General features: G+C 54.3%; 1 protein-coding gene, 1 long non-coding RNA gene and 2 other non-coding genes across 8 annotated transcripts; 3 read left to right on the top strand and 1 right to left on the bottom strand.

The window, feature by feature from the left end:
• The first annotated feature begins 309 nt into the window (after positions 1–309).
• On the top strand, positions 310–5,784 carry LOC141968582 (uncharacterized). Of its 4 annotated transcripts, none has more exons than XR_012634906.1 (6): positions 310–332; positions 584–756; positions 1,218–1,352; positions 2,149–2,198; positions 3,337–3,382; positions 5,646–5,784. It is a non-coding gene; the product is annotated as an uncharacterized LOC141968582 (long non-coding RNA). The 4 variants fall into 4 exon arrangements; XR_012634907.1 differs by lacking the exon at positions 310–332 and adding an exon at positions 380–512 and having other exon boundaries at positions 547–756; positions 1,305–1,352; XR_012634904.1 differs by lacking the exon at positions 310–332 and adding an exon at positions 380–512 and having other exon boundaries at positions 547–756.
• LOC141968891 (small nucleolar RNA SNORA17) lies at positions 1,544–1,676 on the top strand. The gene has a single exon (XR_012634949.1). It is a non-coding gene; the product is annotated as a small nucleolar RNA SNORA17 (small nucleolar RNA).
• On the top strand, positions 2,238–2,371 carry LOC141968892 (small nucleolar RNA SNORA17). Its single transcript, XR_012634950.1, has one exon. It is a non-coding gene; the product is annotated as a small nucleolar RNA SNORA17 (small nucleolar RNA).
• A 2,824-nt stretch (positions 5,785–8,608) lies between the features above and the next one.
• Positions 8,609–15,657, bottom strand: DIPK1B (divergent protein kinase domain 1B). 2 transcript variants are annotated; one of them, XM_074923404.1, is made up of 5 exons: positions 15,466–15,657; positions 12,528–12,662; positions 10,437–10,544; positions 10,069–10,245; positions 8,609–9,428 (listed from the first exon to the last, which is right to left on the bottom strand). In XM_074923404.1, exons 1-5 carry the CDS (start codon positions 15,526–15,528, stop codon positions 8,616–8,618), a joined length of 1,296 nt encoding a protein of 431 aa, XP_074779505.1. In that variant the 5' UTR covers positions 15,529–15,657; the 3' UTR covers positions 8,609–8,615. The 2 variants fall into 2 exon arrangements, with proteins under 2 accessions (XP_074779505.1, XP_074779506.1); XM_074923405.1 differs by having other exon boundaries at positions 12,642–12,662.
• Positions 15,658–17,879: the final 2,222 nt, after the last annotated feature.

Raw genomic sequence — 17,879 nt, 5'->3', positions numbered from 1 at the left:
CAACCTCTGCCATTGCCGTGGGGCGCAGGGGACTGCAGGGTGCAGCTGAGGAAGGGGAAATCCAGTCCCTAACGCACCTCGTGTCTCTGCGGGAGGGTTTAGGGCAGTCGTGCAGCGGTGGGGGGTCTGGGCCAGGGGTCCCGGTCCCTGTCCCGTGTCCCCGGTCCCAGCACCGGGCTCTCCCCGCCCCGTGTCCTCCCGCCCACCAGGGGGCGCCCGCGGAGCGAACGCGCTGCGCAGAGCGGCTCCGCGGCGCTTCCGCCCGCCCGCCCTATATAAGCGGGAGGCGGGAGGCGGGCCGCCCTTTTGGCGCGGAGCTCGGCGGGGAGCTGGTGGGTACCCTGGGCCTGCCGCGGCCCGGCGGGGAGCGGGTGTGTACCCTGGGCCTGCCGCGGCCCGGCGGGGAGCGGGCGGGTGCCCTGGGCCTGCCCCGGCCCGGCGGGGAGAAGGGAGGGTCTGTTCTCTCAGGCTGCAGCCGGGCGGGGGCAGGATTTCGGCCCCTCAGCGGGGAGGCCGGGGCCGGCCGCGGAGGGCCCTTGTGGGCAGAGCCCGTGCCGCCCTGACCGCCGGCCGCTCTCCCCAGGTGCCTCTTTCCCGCGCCATGTTGCAGCGAAGGTTCTTCAGGGCCGGCCCTGACGGCGGTTCTTGGGCGGCGGCGGCTGATTCCGCTTCTCCTCGTCTCCCCCGGCGCTGAACGAGGGAAGGCTGCGGCGTGAGGACATGGCTGCGGGCCGGCAGAGCCCCCCCCTGCGCGGGGTGAGGAGGAGGAGGAAGGTGTGAGGGGAGGTATGGGTGGTTCCGGTGTCCAGCTAGGCGGGCTGCCTGCCTGTGAGGCGCTGACCTGGGCGACCCCCCAGGAAAATCGGGATTTAGGCCGCAGCCCCTTGCCTGCTCCCCCTCCCCAGATTTCTGGGCCTCAGACGGGACAAAGCGTCCCCCGCGCAGCCGGACACACCGCAGGTCCCCTGGGCCCAGTCCGCGCTCCCTTTGCTTCAAGCACTGCTTGTGCTCAGGGCAGGTCAGGAGTTTATAAACTGATACATGGGAAGGGACTAGGGTGAAGGTAAACCTTGCTTCAGTAATGGAGGGGAGAAGAGTGAGAGGCTGCCACCTTTTCAGCTTTTGAGGGAAACTTTAAAGATTTGATTAAAGTAAATTACTCAAACGATTTTTTAAAATTACCTTTCAATCTTCTGTTTTTCTGTTAAATGTTGCAGTTCACAAAAAAAGGTTATTTCGCATCCAGTTGAACATTTGTTCGTTCATAACTGCGTTCTTCTTTTTATTGGTCTTCAGCCTGGCAGAAGACAAAGGGTGAAGTGAAAAAGATTGCCTGTCTTGAAGAAACAAGGGTAAGTGGTGCTTATCACAAATGCAAGTCAGCTTGGGCCATCTTGTCAGCTCTCTCAGTGGGGTGTTACAGTTAGTATCTACAGGTGCACAAATGCCTTTGTAGGACTACTTTCTGGGTAGGTGATGTAATCTTGTTCTTAGAAATATCTGTACCTATCTCCTTCTTTCAGCCTTTGTGGGTTTTTTCCCACCTGCCACCGGCGTTGCAAAGGTGGCTGCTGTGGCATCTTTGTGTCATTAGGTGGCAGAGAGAGACAGGCTATGTTCTACGCTCGATTGTTCTGAAACCCGTGAGCACTCAGAGTGATTGATAGCCTGACATTATTTATAAATAGGCCTGTTAATAGGGAACGTCAGAGAAATTAAGCCTTCCCAATTTTTTAATTGCCTTAAACGCGAGATCTGTGTGTAATGGAATAGAAAGGAGTTGTTTGTCCTGGAGTGGATGTGCGGCAGAGAGGCTGTGTGTGGCTTTCTGGTTGTTTAGCCTTGAGAACGGTAGGATCCTGTTGGTATGTACACTTGTATTACAGAAGGAGTTGAAATGATTTGTGTAAAGCCACGTGGCAAGTTGGGGACATCACTGGGAGCACGTGCTGGGAGTTGTATGCTGGCAGCCCTGACCTTTTTCCTATCTGAAAGTAAAAATCTGCCTGTGCCGTGCATTTGTTCCTTAAGCTTCCCTCTCCTAGTCGGCCTTTCGGATTTCTGCTGTCAGTGAAAAAGTAACCAGGCTTTGAAGTGTGTCTAAATATATAAAATAAATGCTGTATGTATTTTCTGCTTCTTTTTCAGAGAAAACGTTGTGATGTGGCAGGGCCAGGAGGACTTCCCAAAGGCCTGAGGTGAGCAGCAGTGTGTTCACGTTCCCTGCTGAATAGCTCCATGCCCCAGCTCGTGTTGCAGATGTGGCTGTTGTGCCACGTTTGTGTCATTAGGTGGCAGAAAGGAAAAGGCTGTGTCTTTGCTAGTGCTCTGAAACCTGTGAGCACTCAGGAATGATGAGCAACCTTACAGTTATTTATTGCTTTTCCTGTTTTTTCTCTAATGTTAATCTTAAATCGTGAAGTTGGGACAGGGTACACAAGTCATTCTCACAATTAATATGTTGTTTATGTGACAGATAACCACTGCCTTCTCTGCTGTCATGGTCTATGTTTAGAAGTAAAACTTGTATGTTTTACTAACACGCTATGTTAAAAGCTAATTCAGGTTTCTTGCATCACATTTTATGGTTATGGAGGAATGGCAGACTCCGTATTCCTTATTCTAATAGCCCTGAGTCCTTGGAGATTTGCTCTCCTGACATGTTAATATCATTAGGGGTCAGAGATGAAGGGGGTTTGCTGTGCCCGAAGTTGTAACTGCTCAGAGATTAGTAGTCTGACATTGTTTCCATGATTATTTCTTTCTCCAGAGGATCAGTGGAAGATGGAGCAAAATTCCTTTGAAAAGCAGCTAAAATTATGCCAATTTTAACTGCCTCAGGGGAGAGTCCTTCCTTTTCTTTGCAAGGACAAATAGAAGTGACAGCTCTATTCTTGAATTCTATTTTTGCCTTCAGCGGTCCTTCGTGGCCTGCAGGACATCCTTGCTTGCTGCCTGTGGAAGGGCAACTCTTGAGTTTTGCAGGGTTTAGCATTATGCAGATGCCAAGAATTGGCACTTGGAAGTGGAGGGGATAGGGGAAACAGGCACTGGAGATTGTTGTTTCCAAAGTACTGGCATGATCTAGAAACAGTTGGCTGTAGATTTGGCATATGGAGGAAATTGCACCCTGTTCCCAGCATTAATAAAACACTCGGCCAACAGCATCCTGACTTCCAAGGGTGCTGAAGTTTGAGCAGAAGGTGCAATCAGCAATCTGAAATTCAGCTTTATAGTCATCTTGTTTTGCTTGGGAGGGGGCACAAAACAAACAAACCCAAGCCAATACTCCTTCCCCCAAAAAACCCACACTGAAGATCTTTTTCCTTCTTACAGTTTGGAGAACAGGACTGAGTTGGGGAAGTTGCTTCAGATGGTGAAGGTGGGTATTGTGTCATTTCTTGGAAACGTGCTAAACCTCAGTGGGTTACCAAAACTGTCTGGCTGGAAGTCCTTGGGTTGGTACATCTTGTCCTTCCAACTTATGGGACATAGACAAGTAAAAAATTTATTTGTCTACTAGTGCATACTTGAAGGAAGAACTTCATATTTTTTGCTGACAAATCTGCTTTAGGTGGAGTGCTTTCAGATTCCTCCGTTTTGCTATGCAGTCATTTTTGTAAGCAATCTTAAAACACTGTTCTGATGAACTTTCCGAATTCAAACTGCCATTCTCAGCTCCCGAAGTTCATCCTTCTAAGGGCAGCTGTGAGAACAAGACACTTTTGTTGAGCTCTTACACTTTTATGTAAGATCAAAACAGGCTTTGGTACTACTGCAGTCTGACACAAAACGCTACTGGAAAAAATTAGTGTCACAGATGTGCAAGATAATGAGATTGTCTTAGGCATAATGTGATTGAATTCACTAATCCGAGCAAAAAATCAATGCTGAAACCTGAAGTCTTGTTAAATTCCTTCTAAACTAACTTGCAGTAAACGCAGCAGTGGAATGCTTTGCTGTTTCCCCAGACTGACTGGCTTCCTCGTGCATCAGGTTCTAGCTGGTAACACAGCAGACGAAAAGCAAAAATATAATTGAGTACAGTGTGACTTTTTAGTTGGTTTCTGCTGTGTTTAGGTGTTAGCATGATGGCAGAGGAACTTAACCTCCAAGGCAGTGACCTGCTAAAGAGTAACAGGTATCAATAAATCCTAATAGCTCCATGTTTGACTGCCCTTTCTTGGGGGACAGGGTGCACTTGAGCCTCTGCTGTGGCAGTGTTATTAAGTGGTGAGAGAAGCTCTGGCTACACACAGATAGTATTGTGAAACTGAGGCTTTGCAGTGACTAATAGCTCAACAAAATCTGGCAGTGCTAAATGGTGGAAAATGTCCTCATTAAATGGGCATTATGAGGGCCAGAGGTGCCATTAACCAAGCGGGTTGCTGCTGGCTGCAAAATGAGCCATTTAATTGGGAAAAGTCACTGCCTACCAGCAGTGGCTTTGGAAAAGAATGCTAATAAGGTGGCTGGGGACATGGTTATGCAAGGAGACATGCTTTCATGCTTTTAGATGTGACTCTTCTATTTAAATTTCCTGACTTTTTGACCCTGAAATACATATTTGAGTTTTTTCATCAGACTTGACTCGCATCAAGGGTCGTGTAGGGGTGGTGAGTGCCTATTGAGTCTCTCTTTAGAACTTTACTGCGTGAGGCATAGGATGGGTATTAAAATTTTCCTAATAGCATTTGTTGTTAACCATCTTCCTAAGGCTGAGCAGCAATCCCAGGTTATTAATGTTGCTTTGCTGAAAGAATTACCTGGCTCTCTGCTGTGGAAAAGATGAATATTTTGTGTTAAAATGAGTTTGAGAGAAATGAAAAATCTTTGCACATTGACTTAGTCCTGCATCATTTAGAACTGGTTTATGTCATGGCTTTGAATGCTGGAACAAGACCAGCTTTTCTTCCTCAGCACTTTTAATAGCTTGCCTCTGCACTGAGGTTGGCAAACTCACTTTTGGTTTTAGGGAGCCTAAGAGTGAAAGAGTAACAAAGAGCAGGCTCCAACTATTGTGCTGCTAAATTATCCCTTTCCTACACTTGCCAGAGTACACTGTGCTTAGCCAGAAGATACTATTTTTTTTTTTCCCAAAACCTTTCTGATCTAGTGGCAAAGAATCTCCTGAATTAGTCTCATCTCTTAGTGCCATCTGCCTTCTGTCAGCTGTGTGTCTTGATCCACCCAAGTTTGCAGGCACTTGGCTTCCACGGGCTGCAGTGAATACAGCCGGTGCGAGTTGTGTTCCTGTGCCTCCAGACTGAAATAAATCCCTTTCTGCAGTTTCCCTGTGAATCATCATCATTGAGCCCAGCTAATGACTTCCCTAAAATGCCATTTCATTTTATGAAGCTTTTTTTATTTTCTCTGGGATGTAAAAAAAAAAAAAATCTTTGGATAGTCCCAAGACGAACCTTGATATAATTCTTCAATTAAGTGAAAATGTCTCTGAAATAATGAAAAGCAATTCTGTGTCCTGACCAGCTGCAGTGCCTGAGCTCAGGTACTGTCCAGGTGAACAGCAGCAGTCTGGATGGTACAGATTAATTAATTAGCTTCTTAGTATTGACATTTACTGCTAACTTTTACTGGCTGTATTTGAAGCTATCTTAACATCCCGGGCCTTTTTTTATTTGCAGATCATGCCTTGAGTCTTAGAATCTCTAGCAAACCTGGCTACAGCAAAAGAAACAGTTGGCAGCGTCTGCATTCGAAGATTTATAGGTTCCTAAAACTTCCGTCTTTTCTCATACGTGGGTTCAGGCACACTACAGCCAGTCAAAGTGTGTGCCACGCTGCTCGTGGCTCTCAGTGTTTGCTCCAGCCTGGGTACTCCAATGTTGGTTTGAAGCAAATGGCAGCTGTTGTGCTCCAGGCGTCCCTTCTGCTGTTGCTGCACTCCCGTGGAGCGGTCGTACGAGCTGTAATCTTGCCCTTCGCCGAGTCGCCTCAGCTCGTGTGCTGCTTTCACAGCCGTATTCTAAAGCACTGTGGTTTGGATCTGTGTTTTCTCTACGTGGTAAAAAGAATTTAAAAAAAAAAAAAAAAAAAATACAAACAACCCGCTAAATAAAGATGCCACCTACAAGAAGTCTGAAATTACTATGCTTGTGTATTTGTAGCACCCCAAGTAATACTAATTTTTAACCATTCTAGGATTTAAGACTTTTATTTGGGGATATGAGAACTGAGATGTTTTTTTTTACTTTAAACAATGAAAGGTAGAAGTCTTGCTGCTTCCTTCCCTCCATTCCCTTGTGGCACAAACCCCCTGTGCTGCTGAATGGCATCTGGTGAGATCAGATTGTCAGTCTTGCGTGTTCTGTCTTCTTTCTTTCCAGCTAATGCGGGAAAATCTGGAGAAGGCATGAGTGTGAAATAGCTTCGCCTTTAGTCATTTTTCTCCCAGTGTAGCTTGTGAAACATAAGCACGTGTCTGAAAACAATTGTGCTTTTTATTAGTGCTGCACAGAAATCTGTGTTCGTGGGGTAAGAGATTCCTGGGAGCGTCCACTGCTGCTCTGGGGCGTGGAGGCTGATGGTGTGGTAACGTGACAGTGCTTGTCACAAGTGTCTGTTTGAATGAAGCTGCCTTGGCTAGTTCTTTCATGGACAGGGGTTGTCTTTCTCCTTGAGCTTCATCTTTATAAATGCTTAAAAGGTTTCTGATATTTAAGATTATGTGGATAAGCAAGGAACATGGTTTCCCGCCACTTTTATCCAACACTGCTTTTGGGGAAGGGAGCAGCAGGGATTAAGTGTAGGAGGAATATCTGGACAAAATTTACTAGTAGGTTTCAGACCCAGAAGGGAGGGTAAAGAATGGCTTTGCTGAAACTCCGAGGAGAGGGTTTGGCCTGGTTGTTAGGCTCCCTTTTCTAATAGCAGAAGAAAATTAATTTGTCGGTGGAGCTGGTTGCCATGGGAATGCAGGACAATAGAGCTGGAGTGGCTGCGTGGAGCCTCGTTACCTACTTCCAGCCTTCACCCCCAAACCTACCTGCACCCCCCATCGCCCGTCTCTGCGGCGTTTGTACCGGATTAAGGGTGACTCCACGGGCTCAGGAACTTGCCTCCCTTCAGACACAGAAGCCCGCCAGCCGCTTGGCCTCCCCCAGATGAGTTACGTCGTGAAGCCAACTCTGCGGGGAGCGAGCTGCGCCGGCTCCCTGCTAGATTTAGAGCACTGCTGACACCGAAACGTTTCCTCCATAAATAACAGCGAGAGGTAATGATGATCTTATAGAACTAATAGAAGGAAATACTGATATCTCTCCTCCAAAGGGCTCATAAATTTGTAGCCATGACGCTACTGCTTGCCTTCACGGGTGATAGATCCTGTCAGATGTATTTTTTTTTTTCTTTGTGATTCTACTTCAGATCTATGGTCCACTTACCTAAGCAATTGTTGGCAAGAGCACTGGCATATGGTCCATCAGCAGGAGGACGATTGTGCTGGCAACAGCAAGCTCAGAGTAGTTTACATAAACTCTTCCTCTCTACCTGTAGTTTTAAAGGGTTGCTGTAATTGTGCGTTTAAAGGAAACAGACTGTAGTTAGAGACCTGGTAGTATGTAATAGTAGCCAAATAAATGTCTTGAAACCTGCTCAGAGCTTGCCTGGAAATTCATTTTAATAATGAGAGAAGCACTGGGTTATTCTGGTGTTAATCTTTTAACCTCTGCAGTGCAAGCCCAGCTTAGTTTTAGAATTAAGCCATGAAGTTGGCTTATCCCTCCTCTGAGTATTGTGGGAAGTAACACACGGAGCACATACGTTAACTGCTCAGAATTGTTCATGTTTAGCCCTTTTCCTTTAAGCTATTCTTGGCCTTAGGTGCTTCCGAAGCCGACACGCGGGGGGGAACGGCCCGTGCTGCCGGTTGCAGGCAGGAGCAGCCGGGTGGGAGCCTCGCACAAGCCATCGCGTCACTGTCTGGGGTCAGGCACTTAGAAAAGGAGTGAAAGAATTGGCAGGATTCTCCGCTGTGGAAAAGACAGCGTATCTGCTTCCTAAGCTACAGCTGGCGCTGATGGCGGATGACTCAGACACTTAAGCAGAGACTTCTGAATAGGGAAATCTACCTTTTTCTCCTTTTTAGATCACGAGCAAGCTGGTACTTAAAAGGCTGCTGTTTCGCTATTGATGTACTGGTGTGATTCACGTAAAAGCTATTTATTTACATCAGAGACGTTCATCAAAAGAAGATGTGACATGTACAGCATGAATGATTCATTCTCCTCTCTCTGCGCTGCTTTCCTGCTCATCAAGGAACAGTTAGATGCGTCCAGCTGGGCTCCGCTTCCTTCTCGCTTCTTTCCGTGTCCTCTTCTCCCCCCCAGCCTGCTCAGCCCAGCTGCCCGTGTCCCGGCTGCCCGTGTCCCAGCTCTGCAGCACGCTCTCGCCGACGGTACCGATGATCCTGCTGGGCGGTGGAAGTCATGACGCTTGGTTTTCCATGAAGGAGAAGCTGTGCTGAACTCCCTGCGCAGGGTGTATTTTTCCTGTGGGGGAGAGGATGGAGAAACAGGCCTTCAACCCTTGGACTTTACTCCAGGATTGCAGATTCTAAACTCCAGGGATGTCCTTTCCCCACCCCGTCGCCGCCGTTAGGAATATTTGGTGTTTGAAATCTTCTTCCAGAGCAAGGTCTTGAGGTTGTTCAGCACGAGGGAGTGGTGCACTTCCATCTGGCTGGCCAGGCCGCTGAGGGTCATGCAAGTTCGGAGCTGTTTCTGCAGCTCCTCTTTCAGCTCCAGTGGCGCTCCGTACAGCAAATAGTCCTGCAGCAACCCGCAGACCTTCGCCAGGTTGGGCTGCACCACGTCGCTTTTGCACTGCTTCATCAGCTTGTCGCACGTCGCCGTGCAGTCCTTCCCGTAGGTGCAGTCCACGTTCTGCTCACAGTGACGGCCCTTGAGGAAACCTCTGATTGTCATCTCCGTCGCCACCTTCCTCAGGTTGACTATTTTGAAGTCGTATTTATCGTTGTAGCCCACGTTCTTAAAGCCGGTCTCGCAGATGTAGAAGTTCCCGTAGGTCCCGTGGAATATTTCCTCCACGAACTCCAGGAGGCCGATGGCGATCTTGGCCCGCCGGGGCCACGCTGGTGCGAACCACTGGTGGATGATTTGGTGGACGACCGAAGGCAGCAGCGACTGGAGGAAGGGGGGGACATTCACTCCGTAGAGGGAGGTATGGGGGATCTTCTCGGTGACGTAGAGGTCCCCGCAGTGCCCCAGCAGTTTGGAAGTGTGCTCTTTCTCGTGCAAGGAGACCATGAGAAGAAACTCGTTGAGCTGAAGGAGTGCCCAGATGGATTTGGCCTCTGCTAAAGACACTTTCCCATCGTGGTTCACGTCTGCCATGGTGATGATCCGGCTCACCAGGGCTGCAAGAGAAGGCTGATCTCCCAGCTTGGCCTGCGAACAGAACAAGAGGTCTCATCAGACCCTTGCAGCTGTGTTGGGGCTTCGTATCACAAACTGAACTGGGGAAGCAAAGAACTGAGCTTAGAATCAGAATCACAGAGTCATTTCAGTTGGAAAAGACCTTTAACATCGAGTCCAACTGGAAGAGTTTGGGAGAGGCAGAAACGGGCACCGTGCTCGAGCAAATTTGGTGCCATTCAGCATGTACAGTTGGATGGATTCAGCTCCAGAAGAGTTTTACCAGCCTCAGGGCTGCTCTAGACCCGGGTGGGAGCAAGAGCAAAGGCCGGACAGTGCTGCCAACCCACCGCTGCAGCCAAAACCCTGCGCGGGGGTAACGGCTGCAGCCGTGCTGGCGCTGCCAGGGCCGCCCCGGGGCTTGTGACCAAGCTCTGCCCAGATCCCACCCGCAGCCGTAGTACAGCAGCCTCCTGGAGTGCTGCTGCTAAAATCTCACAAATAAGAATTCCTGTGTGAGAATGGAGGATTTTCTCAGCTCATCTAGTACGTGCTCTGCAGTAGGGGGTAAGGAGCCCTGCCCGGTACCCAGAGGAGCTCTTGTTTAAGGGGGAGGAAAGATGTGATTAATCATCCGGGCCTGCAGGCTCCCGGAGGGACCCTCTGCACTGACCTTCAGGAAGTTGAGGAGCATTTCTTTGAACTCATCAATCGACGTCCCCCGTGTGGGTTTGTCGAAGAGGACCACGTCCCTCCTGGGCACAGAGTCCGGGTGGTTGTCTGCCTTCAAAGCTTCTTCGATGCCGCATTTGATGATCACCTCCCTCTCCCTCCAGAGCCCCCTGTAAACCTACGGCAGAGGGGACACGGCGGAGACAGGAGGAAAACAGCAGAGAAGCGGTTTGTGGTTCGGTTTGGGATGGTCCCAGGGGCGGGGTGAGGAGCAGGCGTGCGGGTGGGTGGAGGGGGACGTTTCCTGCGTTCGATGCTCGCACCCATCCCCTGCCGTGTGGTGCTTTCCCTGGCGGGGCACAGACCTACCTGCTGGGTGGGAGAGGAGGAGAGGCAGTGCTGGAAGAGGAGGCTGCGCTCCTCACACAGATCTTTGCACGTGGAGCCCGAAATGATTCCTTTCTTGTACTGGTCACACTGGGGAGGGGAAGGCAGAGAGAGGAGCTCAGTGTGCGCAGTTCCTCGTTCACCCTGTTCCGCTCAGGGTGTGAGCTGCCCCCCAGCCTCCTGTGCTGCTGCCAGCCCTGCTCCCATCCCCAGTCGTGCCCAAACTCTTCACCCACCCGTTCCTGCAGCAGGGCTGGCGCTGGCACTTTGGTTTTTCAATTTACCATGTGTAACCAAAAGCATCATCAACGCCATCGCGTCCCCGGTGAGCCCGTTTCCTCTGGGTTCAGGCAAGTCTCTTGTATAAGAGAAAAACCCCCTTTCCCCCTTTAAAAGAGGCACAGCTTATTGCAAAGCCACAGGCTGCTCAGGGGCAGGAACAGGACCTCCAGTTACCAACAATATCTTTCTTTCCTGGGATTCTGATGTTCTCGAGCACAGAGGGGCTCCCAATATCACTTTGGCCTCGCGTTTGGCAGCTCACAATGTGCCACCTGCTGCAGGGGACCCCGACGTTGCCACCACCACACAGAAGTGCCTTCGGGCAATGTCTGCATCTCAGCAGCCATGTCGGCCAGTGCGGGGTTTCTGGCAGGCAGGGGAGTGCCTTGTGCTCAGACTTTCCTTGGGGATCTGCAGTGCCAATTGCTCAGAGTCCAGCCCCTTCAAGCACCCCCCAAATTCCCCACTCTCTGTCTTGCAAAGAACTACCAGCCCAAAATCTTCTCCAGCTCTAAAACCCAAAGATGCCTACTGGCCCCAGAGCAAGGACTTTAATGGGGAGACATCCTGCTGCTGGAGGGACCGCAGGGGATTTGCTCCTGGGGGCTCCTGTTGCCCCAAGGGGTTTAGGGGAGCTCCCAGGGCTGGAGGAGAGGGCAGCGTGGAGCTGGGTGAGGATGAGGATGCTTGGGCTGCTCAGTGAAACAGGCTGGCCCCGGTCCAGGCGGTGGCAGGGACAGGTGGTGGCTGTGATCCGCAAGCAGGGAGCTGGAGGCATCCCTGGGCAGGAGAAGCTGCAGCTCTGCAGCGTCTCAGTGAGGGGACAACAGCCTGAGGGCTGAAAACAGGAGCTGCAGAAATTCTCTGCATCTTTTCCCTCCTCTTTTTTTTCCCCAACATGGATGGAAATTAACCCTCGGACCCGCTCACAGGGGACACGGCCAGACACGGCAGCTTAAACCGCAGCTCAGAGCAGGAATTAGCGCCCAAGACCCCGTGGTCAGAGTCATGCAGAAAATCAAATTAAACGATCGTCGCTGTTGTTATGGCAATTCCTGCCTCCCTTCTCTGCCGAAGGATTGATGAACGAGGCATTTTCAGACAGAGCCGGGCGTCCCCCTCCTTGCCGGGGCTGCTCCCCTGCCGTGGGACACACACACACTGGTCTGGGGCGGGCCCCGCTTGGCTGCCAGCCCCGGGGATGCTGTGGGGAGCAGGCTGCACCCCACTGCAAACCCCAGGCAGGGGCAAAACACACCGTGCCAAGCTCCGGGGAGGGGTCTGCTCTTCGTGAAGGCTGGTCCTTTCTTTAGGGCACGTCAGCAGATACCGAGAGGTACCCACGAACTGCCTGCTCCCCTTTCTGCTCCGGCTCTGCAGAGCTCGGGGGGGGGGGGGGTGGGGGGGTGGCTGGTGCGATGCTCTCCCTGCCCACAGATCCTGCTCACCGCCCTGACATTGCAACTTCATCTCCACAGACATTAATCTGCCCACGTCTGCCTGGCCCGCTTCCCTCCGACATCTCATTAAATTGTTTCACCGTCGCCCTGGCAGGATAAGGTCACCTCTCCCGCTCCGAGCTCCGCACGATGCCGGGGACGGTGCTGGGGAAGCAGCTGCCAGGAGGGCTCCTCGGCCCAGCTTTTGTGCAGGACGCTGCCCCAGCGCTGCCTGCCCGGCTGCGAGGCACCCCACACGGCTTGGGGGGGGGCTGGAAAATGGGTCTCCAGCTCACTCCAGCACCCCAAATCGGGACCAGCGCGGCCGCGGGGGCTGCTGGCCACCACTCACGATTATCATCCGGCAGACGTGGCCGCGGCAGAGCTCGGAGTAGGACGAGTAATGCATGTATGCCACCCAGCTGCCCACGAAGATGCCCAGCCACACCACCAGCAGGTACTTCACCTTGATGCCCGGGAGGCGACTCTGGAAGGAAAAGAAAATGCTGGTGAAGGTCAGGGCTCTGCACAGGGCACGGGGTGGCTGGACAAGGCCAACTTCTATACAAACCAACCTGAGTGTTGGTGAAAGCTTCGGCCTTTTTTATATATATTCACCAGTCTATTATGCAAGTCCTGCTACAAGTAGGTCACTTAAAATTCCCTAAAAGCAGGGAGATTACAGCAGTGGGCTGCGAGGAGCTGGATGCCGCGTATCCCCGTGCCTGGGAGCCGCTGCCACATCCACCCACACTCCTGCCAGCGTGAGGGCAGAGCCCGCTGCCCTCTGCAACCCCGGGGGGGGTCACTATCGGGGCTGCTCCTGCCTGGGGAGACCCTTCCCGGCAGACCCCGCCTTGCGAAGCCCCACAGGAGGCTGCTGCCGCCAGCTCCCGCGTGGGAGCGGGCGAGTAACGAACCTGGAAGCGCGGGGGTTACTACTCCGTGCAAACAACTCGGCGGCTCGCGGTGTGATTTTGTTTTCCTGGCTTCATTTCTTCCCTTTTGACCCTGCAACAGCAGCGCTGCTGCCATCTGCATCCCCGCAGTATAGGTTGTTTACCTGACCTCTATAGCACAGCGCAGATCCCCGGTGGTTCCTAAAGGCAGGGAATTAATCCTTGCGTCAAACACCCCATTCCTTCCAGTTTCTATAAATAATTCCTGCTTCACACCAGGCCACGAGAGCCTTTGGCCAGTGGCCACCCCCAAACCCTCCCCTCTCCTTGCACGGCATCAAGCCGGTGAAACCACAACCTGCAGCTGGGATGGGGCTGGATCCGAGCGGCTGCGGCACCGTTACAACCTGCCAGGGATCCTCGCTTGGGTCTTGTAGCCCAAAACCACCTCCAAAATGCCTCCTCCTCGGCCCCCTGCCTGGGCGGGGGCTCTGCCCTGCGGCAGTAACCAGCGGGTTCCAGACCCCGGTTGTGGCCAGCGACTCGGCTGGCCCCAGCCCCGAGGAAGCGGCTTCGCAGGACTCGAGGGGCAGGTCTGCTCCCGATCCCGATCCCGACCCCTCGCGTGTTCATTAGAAATGTCCAAGCGTGAAGCGGCTGCGAGTGATGGCGCCAGTAATTAACACCCGTTAAAGAGAACCCGACCACGGCGAGGGCTTGGCAGAGACAAAGGATGGGGTGGCTGCTCCTGGGAGCTGAAAGCCGCCCCAAGTCCCTGAAGTCAGACGCACCACTGCGACCTCTGAGATCTTCCCAGTGCAGCAGCCCCCTGAAAACTGCCCAGTGGTGGGGACGTGAGCCATCAGGCTCCCCGCCCTCAGCAAAGGGGGCCCTTTCCATGGGCTTTCCACTAGAGACACATCCAGTATGGCCAAAATGTCCTTTTTTGCTTATTCAGCCCTAGAACAGATCACATTCCTGGGGCAGAAGCGAGGTCAGAACTGCGACCTGAGCACAGCATGGGGAGCGCTGGCTTCACCGTCCCCTGAATAGTGGAAATGTGAAGGAGGGGGATGCGTTGCAACGGGAGGTTCCACCGGGCTTTGGTAGTATTTTGGATTCACAGTTGGCGCCAAGGATTCTTCCAGAGGCTCAGTCTCAAGGCACAGGGGTTTCCCTGCCTGCCTCCTGGGCTGGCAGCCTGTGCCACAGGGCGTTACCCTTCGCTTGTCTGAGTCGCTGTGTTTAATTTTAGGGTGACTCTGGGGGACCTGGTAGTGACTTTGGGCCGGAGCTGACTTTGAAGGCAAAATGGAAGCAGTATCACAAAACCCCACCCCACCCATCCCTGTGGTTCCCCTGCGGTGCCCTGGGAACATGGGGGTTGTTCCGTGGTGGATCCTGACCGTGGGGACCGTCCCAGGGCTGGCGTGGTCCCAGGGGGGGCTTGGCGTGGCTGTCACCCCCTTTCCCATGGGATTATCCGTGCAGGCCATCCCGGCGCGAGGGCCACCCCCAGCTCCCACCAGTCAGACCCAGTCCCCAGCCCCTTGCCCACCGCCGTGGCTCCACGCAACCGCTCCTGGGGCCTTCTGTCCTGGAAGCAGATGACAACCTGTGAGGGTGGCTCAGTGGCCAAAGGCCCATCTCCCCCGGGAGCAGCACCCATCCAGCTCTTGGCTGCGCTGGGGACCCACAGAGCCACCCCTCTAAACGCTCCCTTCGGCTGTGCGGCCCTTCCTGCACCCAGTGAACCCGGGGCTTTGCCCCAGCTCTGCACCCACCTCCTGCCAGCACCCTCTACCCTCCAGATACCCCCTCCCGTGTCCCCCCCTTCTCCCCTCCAGCGGGACAACCTCCAGGACCTTCACCAGACTCGGGGTTTCTCATCCCACAGCTGCAGACAAAACACCCGGGGCACAGGGCAGCATCCCCAGCCCTGTCACCGTCGGGTCCCCGGAGCGGTGAGCCAGGTCCCCAGCACACCCCCCCCCAATCCCCCGACAGCTCAGGGATGGGAAGAGGAGGATTAAAAATTTTTTTAAAAAATGAAGAAAGGGAGGGAAGGAGCCCTCCCTGCCCAGCCCTGCTGCATCGGCTGCTTCAGCCACCGCTGCGGGCTGACGGATGGGCTGCCCCGGTGCTTCACGGCAGCGCGGCTTATGCAACCGCCCGCGGCTCCCGGAGCCGGTCCCCGGTGCCCCGACCCCACGCACCGGCCGGCGGGGGGGGGCAACGGCGGCGGAGAGTCCCTTTGTGCACGGCCGGTGCCAGGATGCGGAGATGGGCATCACCGGCTCCCCCCCGCCCCATCCCGCTCCACCATCTCCCCGGGCCCGGTGCATCACCCCCCCCGGCCCTCCCCGTGCCGGTACATCCCCCCCCCGGTACCTGCAGGCCCTTGGAGAAGGGGCAGAACAGCACCAGATGCACCAGCCGCCGGATCCTCCGCATGCTGCGGGCCTCAGGCTCCGGGGGGCATGGCCGGGGCGGCCGCGGCCCCCGCCTCGCCACCGGGGGGGGCAGGGGGGGGGGCCCCGGGGGTGCCGACCCGCACCGCCCGCTCGCCCCGCCGCAGCGCGCCCGGCCCGGCCCGGCCCGGCGGGGCTCAGCGCGGCTCCGCCCGGCTCGGCGCGGCGTGGGGCGGCGCACGCAGCTCCGCCGCAGCTCGGGGAGGGGGGGGCTGCTGCCCGGCACGGCTCGGCTCGGCCCCGCGGCACCAGCATCCTCGCAGCGCGTCCCGGGGAGGGGCGGGGGAGGCGCATCCACAGCGGGGCAACACAACTCCGTCCCCATCCCCGATCTGGGGAGCACCCGCGGGGGTCACACCCCCCCGGGCAGCCCACCCGAGGAGCCCACCCCGCTACCCGGGGATCCCACGCACCCGGGGATCCCATCCAGGGGGTCCCACCCACTCGGGGATCCCACCCGAGGATCCTACCCAGGGTCCCACCCCACTACCCGGGGGTCCCGCCTACCCGTGGATTGCACCCCCCCAGGCTCACCCACTGTCCGGGGATCCCACGTTGGGTCCCCAGCCCCTGGGGCTGGGTGATGACCATGGCAGATGGAGATGCTGATCCTCCTGCCCCCCAGCACTCGAGTTTTATTTAAAACTATTGCAGGTGGCAGCGGGGAACATGCGAGCAGGGCCTGGGGGGCTGCACCCCCCCCCAGGGCTGAGACCAGCCATCGCTCCTGCTCCTCCGCCTCATCACCGTGTCCCTTCTCAATCCTAAAGCCGAGCAGCGGCTCCCTGTTTGCATTGCGTCTGGGCAGGGAAACCTCAAGGCAAGACAGGAGCTGCTTTGTGTCAGGCACTGAGCAGACAGGCCAGGGACAGCCCCTCACCCGGGGGGGGACACGGTGTCCATAGGCAGGCCAGAGCACAGGGGAGAGAGAGGCAAAAATATGATGGAAAATGATCTGGGAGGGTCGGTCATGAGGCCATTGTCAAGATAATTCCTTGCTCACTATTAGTAAATCTTCAGATTATCCATTTGTCCCCTTTTCACCGTTCGGATTGCTTCTTTCCATTTGAATTCGGTTCAGATGACCTTTGAAAACAAACCAGTCGCTCCATCCCCCCGTGGTTCCGACTCGGTGTCAAGCACCAAAAGCCTTTGCTGGCCTAATCCAGACAGCCGTGATAAATAATGAGCGTCACAACAAAACTGATCCAAACCACCCCGAATCCTGCAGCTTGTTTCTGCCTTCTTTTAACATCCCCGCCGCTCTCCCGCTGCGCGGGGCCGGCACAGCGCCCCGACCTCCGCACTCGCCCCCGAGCCAGCGGACGTTGCCCACGGCGTCGTTTCGGTAACGGGGCCGGGTTTAACGTCGCCCCGACTGCCTGCAGGTTTTTACGTCCTGCTGAAGCCAGGATGGTTCTCTGGAGCTTACGCAGATTATTTTTAGTTTTAATTAGCGCAGTAAAAGAGAAAGTCTCTGTGATTTGGTTGGGTTTGTTTTTTTTACGATGGGGTTGGTAATTTGGAAAACATCAGGGAGAGGAAGATGCATCGCTGGGTGCCGGGTAGCTGAGCCAGCTGGGAGGATGAGGAGGGTCCCAGTGCTGTGACATGCTGCTACATCCGTCACAGCTATAGCGATTTGCTCTTCTACTCCAGACCCAATAATTTCCTTATTTCCCTCTCAGCCCGAAGATGGTTATTTTCATCTCGCCTGAGCCTTCCTCAGCGGGATTTGCCTCCCACCACCCTCGGTGCCATCCTGGGGGGGTGAGCAGCGGCCCACACCTTTCCTGCCCTGCCCACCCCAGGCCCCTCACCTCCACCCCAACTCCTGCTGCTGAGCCTCGACAGAATTAAGCACAGAGATGCCTTTTGGTATTTGTCCTGCCAGGGCAGCTGCCTGCAGTGAAGTCCCCTCAGTGCCCGTGGCACGAAGTCTCTCCCGCTGCCTGGGCTCAGCAGCACCCCACGCTGCCCACGAGCGCTCCCCAGCTCACCCTCCTGCTCCCTGAACCTCGATTTTGGGGGCCAAGCGTGGTGCACGCCGGCAGAATGAAACCCTCACCAGGGCCAAAGCTGAGAGAGGCTTGAAATGCCACGGATCTCTGCCACAGGGTTCTGCAACATTCAGGGGTGGATTGTCCAGAGAATCTAATTAGGAATGAGCAGATCTTCCCGAGCTGTAATATGCCAAGTAATTAAGTGATTAGTATTGATTGTTGGAATGCCTAATGAGCAGTTATCACTGAATGATTAATTAATCCAATCAAAAGAGTAATAAAAATTCTGCAGGTGTGATTATATCTTATATTCAATGCGCAAGGGCAGCGA

The sequence above is a fragment of the Athene noctua genome, chromosome 20, assembly GCF_965140245.1.
Source record: "Athene noctua chromosome 20, bAthNoc1.hap1.1, whole genome shotgun sequence".
In the NCBI taxonomy this organism is placed as follows: Eukaryota; Metazoa; Chordata; class Aves; order Strigiformes; family Strigidae; genus Athene; species Athene noctua.
The sequence above is the reverse complement of the archived record's forward strand: the minus strand, read 5'-3'. Positions and strand labels throughout refer to the sequence as shown.